Source organism: Triplophysa dalaica, chromosome 4, assembly GCF_015846415.1.
Source record: "Triplophysa dalaica isolate WHDGS20190420 chromosome 4, ASM1584641v1, whole genome shotgun sequence".
Taxonomy (NCBI): domain Eukaryota; kingdom Metazoa; phylum Chordata; class Actinopteri; order Cypriniformes; family Nemacheilidae; genus Triplophysa; species Triplophysa dalaica.
The window spans coordinates 18,469,972-18,486,431 of NC_079545.1; the positions used below are offsets into that span (position 1 = coordinate 18,469,972).

Here is a 16,460-nt window from a genome sequence, read left to right on the forward strand (position 1 = left end):
TTTAAACAGCTAATTTCATCCAAAGTACCAAAGGCAGAGTACGTACCAAACATCATCCGGCGGGACGACCCATCCATAATCCCTATCCTTTACGTGAGTAGTTTATTGCCGCAGTCACACGCGAGATCAAAGGCTACCTACATTTTATAATCTAGTTCGAAGGCCCTAGTGTTAAGCGGCGCTAATGCTCTTTTCCAGTCAGCTTTCTCATGTAAATTTTAGTAGTTCTAATCATAATTTGAGATTGCTCTGGCGACTGTTTGTAATGGAGAGGATTTAGTGCTGACATTATGCTAAAATTGTGATAAACAATAGATAAAAGTGTCACCTCCTATCCTTTCTTGCATCATTTACGCATGCCGTGTTTTCTCTCCACAGGATCACGAACATGCCACCTTCGATGATATACTAGGTATAAATGTGTTTCTGCGTGCATGCCTGCTGCCGTTTGTTTACTATGAAAATGCCGGATTATAATTTCATTCCCTTGTTGCTGCTCACCCTCGCTCATCTTTTTCTCTCTCTCTCTCCCCACTTCTGCGCTTTCTATCTTCTCTCATCTCTGCTCTTCAGAGGAGATTGAAAAGAAGCTCACCGCGTACAGAAAAGGCTGCAAAATCTGGAACATGCTTATCTTCTGTCAGGTTGGAAAAATATGTGTTATAATTTGCATATCTGGCTTGTTAAGAAGTGTTCATGTGGTGTTTTTATGTGCACGTAAGGGCGCAGTGTGTAAATTGGCTCTTTTCTATTCTCCAGGGAGGTCCGGGTCATCTTTACCTATTGAAGAATAAGGTAGCCACATTTGCAAAGGTGGAGAAGGAGGAGGACATGATACAGTGAGTGGTCTTCTTTTCAAAGTTAAAACAAATGATAGACCATAGTGTAAATGTAATTTATTCTTTCTGTAATTGACTGGAACGTTCTTGCCCAGGTTCTGGAAAAGACTTGGCAGATTGATGAGTTTATTAAATCCAGAGCCCAACCTCATCCACATAATGGGCTGCTATGTGCTGGGAAATGCAAATGGTGAAAAGGTAGATACTGTATACACACTCATTTCAAAATTGCAGTTTACGAACATTTTGTCTGTCAGTGTTAACATAAGAACAAATTCATGCTACAGTACTTGTACTTGTAATTATTCAGTATATACTGTATCTATTCTTTAGTACTCATGGTATAAGACATGAAGGAGTGCATTTAGGGTCAAACTGGGAATTGATGACAAGAGATGGAGATTGACAGCCAACTCTTCAGTGACTGACAGATAGACTGTCTGTCACCCTCCAGCCCCCGCATTTCTCTGCCTGGCATACTCACACAAAAATATACACAAACACATACGCACATTCTTTGGCCACTGTAGCTCAGGACATGAAATTGGTTTTGTCAGGCTGGATGTACATTGTGGTACAGTGATGGTATCAGACAGTACTAGCATTGGATTTTAAAATGTATACCATGGTGGTATTGTATCCATTTCTCATAAAATCTTTCTTAATATCTCTATGATTTATTAACTATATTCTGTAGACCAAGAGGAGCTCAATTATGGACAAGAATAATTTAAGACACACTTTCAGAGATTATAAAATAACATAATTGTGTGTTCTTGTCAAATCATCGCAAGATCAGGATACATTTTTGTTAATCCAGATTTATCAGCAAAGTATTTCTACAAATCCTTATTCAGCACATTTTATAACACAACATAATTACCGTGATAAGGTTTAGAAGGCTGTGTGCTGTGTGTCATTTGGTGGTCTTCTAAAAAAGGAACTAAGGGCCTTTTCATTTTTGTTTTGTGGTTTCAGTTTCTTTCATGTCTATACGGTTTCAGTGTTAAAGTTGCGGATGTGTATTTAAAGAAATTGCTAAAATTATAAGCACCGACTGTATATGCATTATTCCATGGTCTGCTTGAATACTCAATTCTGGTTGGCTGCAAGGTTGTGCAGTAAAACCATTTAACGCACGGGTAGCTCCAGTCACTTTGATTACATTTGACGAAAAATCTGTAATTTTCACCTATTTGATGTAAAAATTTCACTGTAAACAACAATTAAAGCCTTAACTTGGCAAATGACAGTGGTATAAGCAGGATAATCCACAGCTAGCCGTGCATTAAAGGATCCGCTTTGCTTCGGGTGGTTCTTGACTTATCCCTTACGTATTCAAAGATTCAAGTTTATCTATATAGTGCTTTTTACAATGTTGCATTGTTTCAAGTCAGATTTATATAAAAAAGAAAACACAAAAGAGGAAAATGATATGTAAAGAATACAAACAGAGAGGACCATCCTAATAAAGCACTGTTAATGGAATTTGCTTTACCCTAAATTATTACAATATCGGTAGTCTCCGGATAAGCAAGGCAACTCGGCAACAGGAACTAAAACTCCTCTGATGAATAAATGTAGAAAAAACCTTGGGAGAAACTAGTCTCAGCCGGGAGGGCCAGTTCTCCTCTGACGCATTACAGCTGCAGTCAGTGACATTTGATAAGAGATGCCTCTGAGACCTTATCCACTAAAGTCACTTTTGTTACTTTTAAAAGGTTATTGTTGTATTTCTTTTATTGTTTGGTTTTATATTTGTTTATTATTTTCTTAACCGTTTTTGTCTGCCTGGACATTGGCACACAAACTCCAGGAAAACTATCCTTGAATGATACGACATGTTGTATTAAAGTGGCCACAGTTTTCAGACTTAATTCCATGTAGACATGGCGAGCACGAACCTGTAGTGCTTACCCACTCTCACACTCTCACGTGTACCTGGCTAGAATTTCTGCCACTTGAGCAATTCAGCGAACTGGTTTCTGAAGGCAGGTCCACAGAGAGCACAATAACAACACGGAGGCTTTTTTGCTGCATTTAGCAATTTTCCCCCACTGTCCTCTCTGCGGAGGCACGTTACTTCAGGAGTGGAGCTGAGGTGGTGTTTCTTTATATAGCTTCTTACCAGGTGCAGCATATATCCTCTGTGTCACGTTCACTTTGCTATGATTTAACGCTCCTGCTTTTGTTCTTTGTCTGTGGTGTCACCGTCAGATAATCACTAACACATTGTTTCAGTGATTTGTTGCTGTTAGGTGTGCCAAGACAGTAGCAGGTGGCCATATGTCTGCTGCGTTCTATACCAGAAAGATGATAAGTCTTTAACAACTCCCCATTAGCTAGACCAATCAAAGGCCAGCTAAAACAAAAACTTCAAGCTTATGCTTGTTTAATCTATTTTGTCTTGCCAGTAGTTTTAACTTTGAATGTTAAAGCTTTCGCTGGCGTATATCCTATTTGGCTTGTGCTGATAAAACAGGGTTCTTAATTGCAGCACTTTGTTTAGTAATGGTTTGGAAATGGCCTGGCGGGGCTGACACTCACCATCACTACAGAAATGTTTTTATTGATTTGGAGCATGTGGATTTGCTAGGAGATCTGGGGCTTTCATGATTGATGAAAGAGGTGGAGAGGAGCTTCTAGTACATATGAATTGTGGAAACACCAGATGAGGGATAATGCTGACAGCCATCACAAAAACAGAAATCGAAGGATTGGGAGGGGAATGGCAGGAGGCAGTTAATGCACTCTGAGAGCTTTGTCCTGATATGAAGGATTTTAATTGACATTTCCAGACCCCGTCCAGTGGTGGTTGACCACAGCATGGCAGAACAAGTCTTAACCGTTGGCTTCTGTTCACTTCCCACTGGTCTGTAAAGCACACACACAATATGTCTCCTATTAGAAGCTATAAAATTAAAATAATATCAAAGTCAACCAGAGCTGCGGTGCCAGAATCATTGCTAGTTGTATTTTGATGTTAAATTGTTGGCATTTTTAAGGGAGAGTTCACATAAAATTGACAGTTCTTTCATCATTTACATAAACTTAAGCCATTCCACACCTGCCTTACTTTCTTTTGCATAACACAAAACAAGATATTTTGACCCCCAGTGACTTCCGTTGAAAAACTCAGACATGTCTCAAAATGTCTCCTTTTGGTTTCCAAAGAAGAAAGGGTCATATACATGTTTTGAACAATATGAGGTTGAATCAATGGTGACAGATCCAAATAGCATGAGTTGTCTAAGCACATCAATATCCAACAGTATTGATACCCAACAGTATACCAATTGTTTTAAAACAGTAAGGACTTGGCTCATGAAAATGAATCAGTCCTACATTGTCATCACAGCTTCATAGTCCCCATGCCACTGAACCAGAAGTGCATTGAGTAATAAAAGTGTTCCACATTTTCACTTCATGAAAGTTTTTGTTTTTAATTACTGTGAAAATTCTTATGAACTCACAAAACTTTTTCCCTCTTCCTCAGCTTTTTCAAAACCTCAAGCGACTCATGAAACCACGAGTCATTGAATTTAATTCTCCTCTGGAGCTATCAGCACAGGGTGAGTGTAATCCACACACACACACACAGACACACATACAAATATTCTTTTGTAAAAAAATTGAAATAAAGACATAGCTTACCTCATCTTCAGTCTTCGTTTTCATGCTTTTCATAGTTCTTGAGACCATCCTTTGATGCAAAAATCAACCATGGTTGATAATGCCTTTCCCTAATCTCTCCTTTGCAACTTGACCATTCAGTGTAATTGTTTATCTTATCTATTTTTCATGCAGAAACTAAATAAACCCCAAAAGATCCCCATGTCAAAGAAGACAGAACGCAGCCCCCTGTAAAGTAATGGCTATGGACCAATGGTAGATCAAAGGTGTTTACCGGGCAGTCCAAGCATTTCTGGGAAGTTTACTTTGGTTTACTGCAGTTTTCTTTTTTGGCCAAATTTGTTCGATATAACATTACACTTTCGTTCTTCACCTGATGTGTTTCACCTGATGTGTATTGACACCTTAATTCATCAGGCTGTACCAGGCAGACTAATAAACCCTTAAATGTCAGATTACGTGAGCCGAAACCTTTGTGTCAGGTGAACTCTGACCCCAACATCATTTTCCCATTGATTTAATCTTCAATTAAAACCTCATTATCACTCCCGCTGTTTCTCGGTTCATTGGACTCAGGAGGCCATCTCTCTCCTCTCTCTCCTTTCCCATTCTCCTTTGCCCCTATGGACGGTGCACAGTTTGATTCTCACTGTTGAGGATAATTACCACAGTTTTAAATAGAGAACTGTATTTAAAACACCCACAAATGCTTAGAAATGCTTCCTTATGTAGATGTATTTTACGCAGCGGATGGTGCAGTAGATGTGATATCATGCCTGTGATTTTAGCATCTGATATATTTAGAGGAGCTAAAAATGCTCTCTCTGTTTTCAGGTAAGGAGATGATAGAGAAGTACTTTGACTTCCGCCTGTACCGTCTGTGGAAGAGCCGTCAGCACTCCAAACTTCTCGACTACGATGACCTTCTGTGACATTGTGGCATCGATTTAAGAAGCCCAAGAGGCCGGTAGCTTACTTTAGGGCCCACGGGCCAACGTTCCCTCCCGAAAGAGCCCAGGCAATGTCCTGAGGTGGAGGATGGAGATGAGCTTGAGGATGGTGGATGACGGTCGGAAGATGTTTCCACCTTCGGATGTAACGAGGGGGAAGCAGCCATTACTGTTAGGTGCTGTATGTTCACCCCGTCTGAGTACAAGAGGAACATTCGCTAGATAACTCAATCTTATCTTTTAGCCTTTGTAAAGGTATGGACAATGTTCTTCGGTTTCTATGCGAAAGGCAAAGAGGATGGAAAAATGTGACATTTTTTAGGAAACATTCGTGATTAGTTGTGTTTGTGGTAAACTAACAGGGACAGTCATTAAGACATTTTCTAAACAAGACTAGATTTTACATATTACAATTACAGGTAAACTGTGGAACTACACTTACTTATCCACTCTATAGAATAACTACTGTCCTTTACATTTCCGCGTAAAATTATTGCACAGTTTAATTTTTTTAATGATTACGGCGTTTTTCTGGGATTCTTGAGAGGGAGGAAAAACTCAGGTTTCATTTTATTTCTGACTTGCGTCAAGAGACCGTTGATCAGTCAGAATGATTGAGTTTCCTGAGCTGGGATGAAATAACACTCATGACTGATTGAGTAAGTTTGGTTGTTTTAGATTTCTATAGATTTAGTTTGCAGGTCTATTGTCAACGTTTCCACGTATTAATTGTGTAATCACGTTTCATGTTAAGGCATGTGTAGACAGAGCTCATTATAGATACATTTTGTCTTGTGGTGTCTTTTACCATTTACCGTCGGTGGACATCTTTCAATTTTGTAGTATCTTAAACAAACATTGAAATAGATGTTTTTGCTAATTTATTTAAAAATAGACAACAGTGGACGCTGAATTTCTCACAGATTGCGTCGAGTTTGTTTTGCATTCCTCTGGTTGTGTTTTGTCACATGAATTTATGTATTTGTCACAAGCTGTTCTTAGGTCTTCAATATCGCAGGCGTCCCGGGTTTTGTGGTATTTTCTCTGTAGCTGGAGGAGATGTATACCTATTTACATCTCATAAGTTAAAGCGTAATTGTATCTGCTATATTTCTTTTTGCATAGTAGTACTAAATGTGATATATGAGGACTAAAATAGATCTAATGGTTAGCTTTTCACACTTACTGTTTACTTTACAAAGAGTATATAAGATAGTACACTTAGACTCTGAAGTTGTACTCTGGGGAGGAAAATGTTCTCTTAACTCTCGAGTTGGTGCGTGGGTGTTTTTTGGACGCACCAGAGAGATAACAAGATAGATTGGTTGATAGTTGTTCTTTAATGGTCACTAGCAGCTGTTACAAAAATGGTCCAAGGCATTAGAATGCTGGCAGATATAAAATCTGCAGTGTGGTTACTGCATTGCAATATGTATTGGCAGAGGTTTTCAGTAGTCCTTTAGGACCACAAACAGGCTTTATGTGGCCTTGAGTTGTTGATGTGCAGAATTACATGAACATGTATGTGGTGCTTGTACCTGTGTTTGTGAGTGTGGCTTTTTAAGTTTATTGATGTGGAAAAGGGCACTGAGATGTGATTTCATGCATCTGTGTTTTCCTTGTGTTGAGTCACGAATTTTTCATCTCGTGCAGCCACCCAGAAATTCAAATAAAGCACAAAGGCACATCTATGTACTTGAAGGTCCATCAGAGTAGCGGAGTGTGTTCTCTTGAGATATAATCAAAACAATCCAACCAATCCTTTACTGAGGAAATCTCAGCAAATTGCATATGTAATACAAAACCTTCGTGTTTTGCCTTTGGCTCATTTAGATTTATGTAATCTTTTCTACGCTATTTCTACCGAAGCCATCGAATGCCATTATTATGTCAAAAAAGATAAATATACAGCCGCAGAAAAATTAAGAGAACATTTTAAATTTATTTTCAGTTTTTGTTTCATTCTGTGAACTGCTAACAGTATTTTTTCCCAAATTTTAAATTAAACACATGTTTCTATTTGCATTTATTTGCAGAAAATGAAAACTGGAGAAACGGGTCAAAATAACAGATTTTTTTTGTATTTATTCAGATCTCAAAACTGCAAACAAAGTTCACTTTTAAGCAATACAACAGTCATATTTCTACATACATTTGCGAAAAGTTCCAAAAAATGTTTTTATGTGATGACCTCAATTTTATCAAAGTTTCCTATGTCTTGTCATGCTGTCAGTCTTTCACATTGCTGTTGAATGACTTTATGTCACTCATGATGTTTGACTAGACTGAAATGACCACAATACATCTAGAAGCGCTCTCTCTGTTAATTCTCTTAATTTTTTGTGGCGGTATGTATTTATATTTAATATTTAATATTGTCAGAGTAATAAAACATAGACTTTTATTTGTAAGGTTACTTATTGTGTGGTGTCTCAGATTAAGGGCACTGAATAAGAAATATGTTAAATACTCAGTTTGAGGTTCTGTGAAAGATCTATGAACTCCACCACCACCACTTGCAATATGAGATTTAGTGTGACCTATGGCCTTGTGTTGAGTTTATCATGTAGGCATGTCTAAAACCTTTGAGAGTAACTTTCCTTATTCAATTTAGCATATGTGTGGGGGTCTGAAAGTAATGAAAGCAGAATATAATGGAAAGCTCAGCTCAGCACTTTACTCTGAGGTTACTCCATTTAAAATCGCACGTGTGTTTCGTTCATAATACATCCATCTTGAACGATTTTGTAGCAATAGTAACCTTAACCGTATTGTTTCTAGGTAAGACTGTACTTGTATTGTTGTCTGAATTTTTGGATGCTGTTCATGTTTTCAACAGCCTCTATTTTATTTTAGCCACAAATGCTGGCTACATACACCCTTATAATCCCATTATAATAGGATTTTGCAATATTGTGATACACTTTACCTCATGTAAACGCAATCATTCAATCAAAATAATGTGATTAAGCTCATAATTGCAGTAAGCATAGTTGAAGTAACATTGGTGGCACAAACCAATTTTAATCGCATTATGCATGTTAACACCTTAATCGCATTTATGCTTTTCTGACCAAGGCACACATGTGCTTCTGTCATGCATCGTAAGTGCAAATTCATGGTAAACATGACAGTATAATTTTTTCCGATCTACACAACTTGCATTCAGCAGTCTGTCCTCCCTATCTTCATACAGAAACAGGCCGAATACGATGACAGCGTATACAAATGCTGCAGAGGCATTTTCATCATGTCTATATATTTATCACAGCACCAAATAACTATGAAACAAATCCAGATGAAGGCATTTAGCATTTGAATCAAATATATTAAAGGATAGCCAGTAACACACCTACTGTACCCGAGAGCATTATTTGTGCTGTGTATTATAGCAAATATACAGACTCATAAAACTTTCATGTAAATGGGAGTAAAGAGGAATTCTCATGTCATGTAAACATGTTTATTTATTGGATTATTTGACATAATCGCATTATTGGTGCGCATGTAAACATAGTCATTGTTATCTGAAAGCTACAGTCAGGGTTTGTCTCACTTTATTGATGATTCCCATATGAAACAATAAAATAATTTGTGAATTATGATGTTATGTTATTACAGTAATATTGATATGAATAATTTCTAAACTTTAATATGAATATAGTGTTGACAGACATAACATGAATAATGGAAACATACATAGCCAATACTTGAAGGGTTTGTCGATGTGTTGAAATGAAAGGGATGTCCGCAAATGGTACTCTCTGGTTTAATGTGATACCTGGTTCAGGGACAGAAAATACTTCAAGGAGACATTTTTTAATGGCTGGACCATGTTAGACTAACTGAAAATGTAAAATCTTTTATCTCAGCATTTCAAAGCAGAACAAAATTATTTAACTTTTTCCTTCTCCTGCTGCTCTAAGGTGACGTCCTGGTGTTTGATGTGATGTTGTTGAGTAGATTAAGTGTGGAATGATTGACAGCATCATGATTGCACAGTTGGACACTTCGGCGCATTATGTTTTTAGTAGAAATGTTTTTACAAAGGACGTGCTATGTCTCTCTTATATTCTCTAGTGTGAGTCTTATCACTATTCTAAGCATCTTCAGTAGCAATGATAATAGTCTCTACCTAGAAAGATACAATATCTGGAAAGTGTTGAAAATTGATGACTGTAACATGTTCTCTTAATGTGGCTAAATTGCCAAATATTTCAAGTGTCTAGTTCAACAGTGATTTCTTGAGGAAACTAGCTCATCTTGTTATTTTTGCTACTTTAACACTGGATGTAAAAGTTTCTTACTCCTTATTAGCACAGTATTTGCATAAATTGTATTCAGGAAGTAGTTTGCTGTAAAACTGTTCTTTTTTTGAAAAGGTTGTTTTTCATTGTGCAACCTCTTCACAGCAATGAAAATGTTTCCTAATCAGTTTTACAGTAAAATGTGCCCAGTTTTAAGTGGAATTGTGTCCTGAGTCTTCTTTTCTCACCTTGATTGTGGTTTTTAAAAAGGAAAAATTGATCAGTGAACTAACACATTTTTATAACTAAACAAAAAATCTGAAGCGCGTGAAACCAAATAGCCAGCCAAATCCACAAAAGATTTAAAGAGATATAAATATGGATGGGTATTACTCAGAGTTGGAGTTATCCTAGTGCTTCACTTCTATCCAAGATAATCTCCAAATGCTGTTTAAACAGAGCACACATGCGGACATAAGGGATGTAGACATAGCCTGCACTGACACTGAGTCCAGCGGGGTTTGAATCATTCTGCCATGGGTGAAATAGTCTAGTGTGAATGTGAGTAATAGAAAAATGACAGGGGTGAGATAGATTCTCACCAGAAAGCTGCTTCTGTGTTCTTTCAAAAGACACAAAACCAATCTGAACACCATGAACTAATCTTGGACAACCTCTCTCTTTCTCTCTCTCTTATAAAGCATGTGTGTTAACATTCACAATATAACAACAAGTACCAAAACATACACTGTAAACAATGAAAAGGTACATTAAGAATTAGTTCTTATTAGTCATAGTTCACCCCAAAATGAAAATTCTGTCATCATTTCCTCACCATCTTGTCATTTCAAACCTTTATAACTTTCTATCCTCCGCAGAACACAAAAGAAGATATTTTAAAGAAAATTGGTAACTGAACAGCACTGGCCCCATTCACTCCTATTGTATGGACATAAAACCAATGCAAGTTAATGGGGGTCAGTTAACATAAACATCTTCTTTTGTGTTAAGCGGAAGAAATTAAGTCATACTTTAAGGTAAAATACGTATCCCATGAAAATGTCACATATTGAAGTGTTCAATGTTCATCACCGCAGATGTCACTGTGGTTCTAAAGTTAATATTCAAAACCCTGTCTTGAATCTTTTTCTCTTTTGTCCTTTTTCTCTTTTACTCTCGTTTCCAATAATGACCTGAAGTGTGACAAAGGTCACGCCACCAAATCTCTTCATATGATCACAGTTTGCTCTGGTTAATTGGTGCTGCAGCAGCGTTGGGTTGTGAAAGCCACGGTACCAGGGGAATTGTGGTTCATTAAAAATCATGAGTCAGAGACAACTCCATCAGCACCTCTATATTTCAATTGGGAATTATGAACATTAAATTACGGCATATCATCATCTGCATATTCACAGTGAGCAGCGTTTTTACAGGAAGAAATGATTGCCATTGTTTCTGGGAGCATGGGGGAGGATAAACAGAAGTGCTCAATCTCCCACAACCACCCATACAGGCTGTCAGAGAGAACCAGAATGTGTGCTCAGGAACTCATTGGCATTTGGCTCAAATAAACCAGGGTCACAAAACCACTTACACAAAAATGCACTTCAGTGTAAAACACAATTATCCAACAGGATCTGAAATCTGTAATGCATCGCGTCTGCTGAACTATATTCCACCGCCTGCTGCTCTCAGGAATTTGACATGATGTAAAATACGTTAATCTTTAAGGCTGGAAAAATTCCTGATCCTGCCGTTTCCCTTTGTATCCAGATATAGCACAATACAAGCGAAAGGATCTCTGCAATAGTTTGAATAAAGGTTTTCAAATGCTGTGCTTTGCACAGTGCAGTCTCACGCCAGTTCATGGAAAAGATACGAAATTTGGAATCTATTAATTTGTGTTCATGGACATGAATATCCCCATTTTTTGTGTCAGTGAACACAACTTTTTTAATGTCACTAAGCACAACTTTCTTTTTGTGTCACTCAGCACAACTTTCAATACACAGACTGTGTGTGTATTTACATTTATATATTTATAACCTGATATCAAATCTAAAATCACATTCGTAAAGGCCTAGTGGTAAGAGGCCAGACTCTGTCAAGACAGGATGTTAAGGTTGTACAGAGCTTAACAGTAGCTTCCTCAGCATTGAGAGATGAGTAAAGGGTTGAGGTGGGTATAGGGAGAAAGACACCATGGACGAAAAGCAAGTGGGAGAGAGGAAACGAAGATTACAGCGGAAAGAAACAGGGTTGGGGGGTCAAGATTACAGGGATTGTTACAGTGAACTTTATAAAGAAATGATCAGAGACATGCAGGGGAGTAACTAGAATATTATTAGTGTGGAGTTATGAGTCAATCAAGATCTAGCTGTTGACCTCCTCTGTTGGTGGTAGGGGTGTTGGCCCTGTGAAGGTCAAACGAGGAGAAGAGAGCTTAAAAGTCAACTGCTTGTGGTTTGTCTGGGTGGATGTTGAAGTCACCTAACAAAACTAAGCTCCTAGCATTACTCTCTCCAAAAAGTATTTAAGTACTAATTAATTTCTATATCCTTTACAAACTTGATTAGAATCGATTCAAGGATAGACATAAAAAAGCTTATTTAATTAATTCAAATAAATAACTACATTAATTATTCTTATTCATTGACCAAAGTATACAAATGTGAGAAGGATACACTTTAAATTTACACTTATAATATTTGATGTCATTTCCACTATTGAATATTATTATTATAACATTATTATTATCATATTATTTCTGTTACATCAGAGGTAACTGTAATTAAATTACAGAAAAAATTAGACTAATCCCCAACTTTATCTTTTCAAGGGGAAAGTAATTAAATTACAGTAACTAACTATTTAGTAACTAGTTACACAGAACACTGAACATGAGTTAAAAAAACTCATTTTAAAATAGTGGTCAAATATATTTTTCAAGAATCCACCTTGACAAAAGTCGTGGGTGAACTTTTCCTCAAAAGGAAATCAGTCGGCAGACACAGTGGACTACAAGGAATGTAGAATCTTGACTGTTTTCTTCTTCTTTATATGCTTTTCAAGGTTGTCAATCATCCATTTCAGTCCCTGGTGCTCTAACATGCGTTATCCTTGGTTCAAAATGATGATGCCTAGATGTCAATACATCATTTTTAAGGTTAGACTGTTACTGACTGCCCCGACGGCTTCAATAAAAAGACGACTGATTTAAAGATAAGGTTTAAATGTTTGCACTATCTATTTCTAGTTTGGTTATTAAGCGTGACTGGCTGGAGCATTCTGGTGTCTGAAGTAATTAAGCGAATGTGTTCTGATGGGAGAAAGGAGTTATTGGGTGCATTGCCCAAGTGCATCCATCATGATTATGTGGAACCGGGGAACGCTCTTACCCGCTCTGCTTCACTAAGTCGTATTGCCCTTTTGCCACATTGTGATTCTGGAGGTTGGTTTACGGTATACAGAGAAGCTCTACTGAGACTTTTTAGATATTGCTGTTATGTAATGTAATTTCAAATTGTGTTACGTGACTCCATGTAAACTGTATTAAAATTACTAAACAGGGTACTAAACATATAAACCTTTATTGAAAGCATCTGCTTCTGTAAGAGAGTCTATTTCACTGCAAACATCTGCATTATAAACACAATCTTTAGATCATTCTGTGTTTTACCAACAGAGACATCCTTCTAGATTCTTCTCTTATTTATAAAATGTTTTATATGTTTTCTGTAAAGTAACATTGAGTTTGGAAGGGTGCTATGTAAAATGTAAATCTAAATTGCAGCGATTTCGCCGCTATGTCATTTTTATGTCAATTGCCAAAATAACCTCCAATTCTGTTTCAAAAACACATAGGGATGTGCTTTAAAAAAAGCTTTAAAACAAATTTGACCCTGGACAACAAAACCCTGGTCTTAAGAGTTTTTAAAATTACCTGAGAACTGAATAAATAAGCTTTCTATTGATGTATTGTTAGGGTAGGATAATATCTGGGCAAGATACAACCGTTTAAAACTCTGGAATCTGAATCATCCACAAAAATACAGTCTTTAGATGTAATCATTCAGTATTCTTGTGATTTTTGGCATAAAAGAAAAATCTATAATTTTGACCCATACATTGTTGGCTATTACAAATGTTTTTGTGATCCAGGATCACAAATGCATTAACAAAAAATATTTTATAATGCTCCAAGACTTTTATTTTAGATCTGTAAACTTGAATGTTATTTTAAAGCTGATTTGAGTGACTTTTAAAAACTGTTATGCACAGCAAGTGGTTCAATTATTAACTTTGACGACTTTAATCAGAGAAAAACATTCAATCGGATTGTTTACCAATGCGACCCCTAAGGTTTGCGCGTATATCTGTGATGCTCTTCTTCAGCACCATCTGATGCTATCACGCTACTGATTGGCCTAATTTCCTTAATCAGATTGCTGTGATGACTCTCGGTGAGAAAGTCTGTCTTCTCATTAATGTGTGGATACAGCCCCAACATCAAAGAGCGCAGGCATTCACTGAGCTGTGGGTTTTATAGTATTTAGCTCTGCTATGAACAACACAACATTTAGTGTGTTAAGCCGTGTCTTTATCAAGTGAGTGCTGACCAGGGTGCAATTCTTTGAAAAGTCGTATGCGAAAGCAAAATCGGAGCAAATTGTACTGTGCTTTTAAGTGCACTGTACTGTATTCTGCAATAATACAAAAGCAACAATAATTTATTATTTGACATTCTTGATGTGCACTCACATGCTCACTAACCAAAAATTGCCTTTCAGTGCTGCTCACTAGATGTAAAAACCAGATGCTTATGGAGACGACAAGATGAGTCATTAATGCATAAGAACAGCTGAACATATGCAGTGGCAAAGGTAGTGTGTTACATAACTGGCATTTCCACTAAACATCACTGTTTGTACTGCTTGTGTTCCCGCAGTGTATGTGCTTTTTCCTAAACCTGCTCATCCAAGACAACAAACACCTTACTGGAAGTGTGGCGTGTGTTTCGCTTGTTCAGGTGCATGCTGTGCTGTCAGGCCACGCTGACCAGCGAGAACTTCATGTCTTGAACATCGTAACGACTGGAGCACAGCATTCAGGGTTTATTTTCATTTAATCGGTCTCACGCACTTATCTCGACGGGAGTGCAGTCTCATCAGCCTGTGGCAAATGTGAGCCGCTCTACAGGGAGGAGCTGGCGAAAAGAAATAAAAGTTCACCAAAACATCATCTTCTTAAAGAAAGGTTGTCGGGAAGCTTTCGACATCTATTTTTAATGTGGACATATGTCAAGAAACTTCGGACAGGTAGACATATTCTGGTGAAATTTTTCTGAACTAATTTCTAATGGCTTTCGTCTTTCTCTTCGATTTGATTGGATGATTAAAAACAGCACTTGCATTTTGAAATGGAACTGGCAGCTAACAAGCAGTTGAAGGGGAGGAGTTAACTGATGCTCCGCCCAAGCCATCTAACATATGTCATTTAGGATAGATAGTCATTACAGGAAGGAAGTGCATTTTCAGATGTTAACTAAAGATTATGAGGGCACACAGATTTTAAAAAGAGAATGACCAACATTGATAAACTATTTACAGTAAACGTTAGAAAATTTCATATAAAAAAGGCGTTGTTATTTTAGATTTCACTGGTACTTTAAGGTTAGTGTTATACTATTAAACCAAACAATTGTTTTTGATTAAAGCTTTAAGTGATTTACTCTTTAAATCGTTTTAAAATGGATAGCCTTCACTGCACACAAACTAAATTCAATAAAGCATTAGAAGTCTCATTTTACTATTATATTCTATATTTTAAAATTTTCATATTATTCTCATTCTAATCTCAACTCAAGAATACTTCACTCAGAATTAAAAATATTCCAATGTGTTAATGTCTTCTGAGTGGAACAATGTGTAAAGATATATGTAAATTTCAAACTTTAACTATAAACATTGGTTAAAGTAACAGCCACACAAGCCATAGATATAGGCTACACATTAAGTTAAGTTTCAGTGTAAGTGGACCTCTAATTTTAGCAATGACATAGACTGTTAATTTACTTATTTACTGTCTTAATCCAACTGATTTCTTCTTCTTTTATTTGTTTGTATAGCACATATAAACAAAACAGAGCTTGACCATAGTGCTTTACAGAACAACCATAAATTGCATGAGCAACATATAATTATAATAATAATAAAAGACATAAGAAATATAACTAAAATGCCTGGGAGAGAAGATGTAGTTTAAGTTTAGAACTCATATACAGAAGGAACACAGGGATCGTAGAGGTAATTGGAGGCTATTCCATAGTCTCGGCCCAACGTCCGCAAACGCACGATCATCCTTTTTATTTCAGTCTCGTGTTTCGAGGCTGCGACAGAGTGTAATTGTTTGTGGATTGCAGGTATCTGCAGTTTTTGAAATTGAGATTTTTACATCATCTGAATGCTGAAGAAATCAGCTTTCTATTGATATATGGTTTGTTAGGATAGGACAATATCTGGCGGAACAACAACTTTTCACAAAGCTGGAATCTGAGGGTGCAAAAAAAGCAAAATATTGAGAAAAATGCCTTTGAAGTTGTTAATCTGAGGCACTGTAGCAGGCCATCAACTAACAAAAATAAAGTTTTTATCAAATTAACAGTAGGAAATTTACAAAATGTCTTCATAGAACATATGATATACTTAATATCCTAATGATTTTTTGTATAAAAGCAAAATCTGTAATTTTTACCAATAACATGTATTTTTGGCAATTACTAAAAATGTTCC

At 36.8% G+C, this 16,460-nt stretch overlaps 1 protein-coding gene across 1 annotated transcript in view; it reads left to right on the plus strand.

The window, feature by feature from the left end:
• The window catches only part of nsmfb (NMDA receptor synaptonuclear signaling and neuronal migration factor b), a 28,956-nt gene extending 19,087 nt beyond the window's left edge, over nt 1-9,869 (plus strand). Inside the window, exons 10-16 of the mRNA XM_056747158.1 lie at nt 10-93; nt 379-412; nt 574-644; nt 760-839; nt 935-1,037; nt 4,336-4,411; nt 5,307-9,869. Coding sequence (XP_056603136.1) covers nt 10-93; nt 379-412; nt 574-644; nt 760-839; nt 935-1,037; nt 4,336-4,411; nt 5,307-5,404 — 546 coding nt within the window. The 3' untranslated portion in view covers nt 5,405-9,869. The remainder of the gene's footprint in view (nt 1-9; nt 94-378; nt 413-573; nt 645-759; nt 840-934; nt 1,038-4,335; nt 4,412-5,306) is intronic.
• The last annotated feature ends 6,591 nt before the right edge of the window (nt 9,870-16,460 follow it).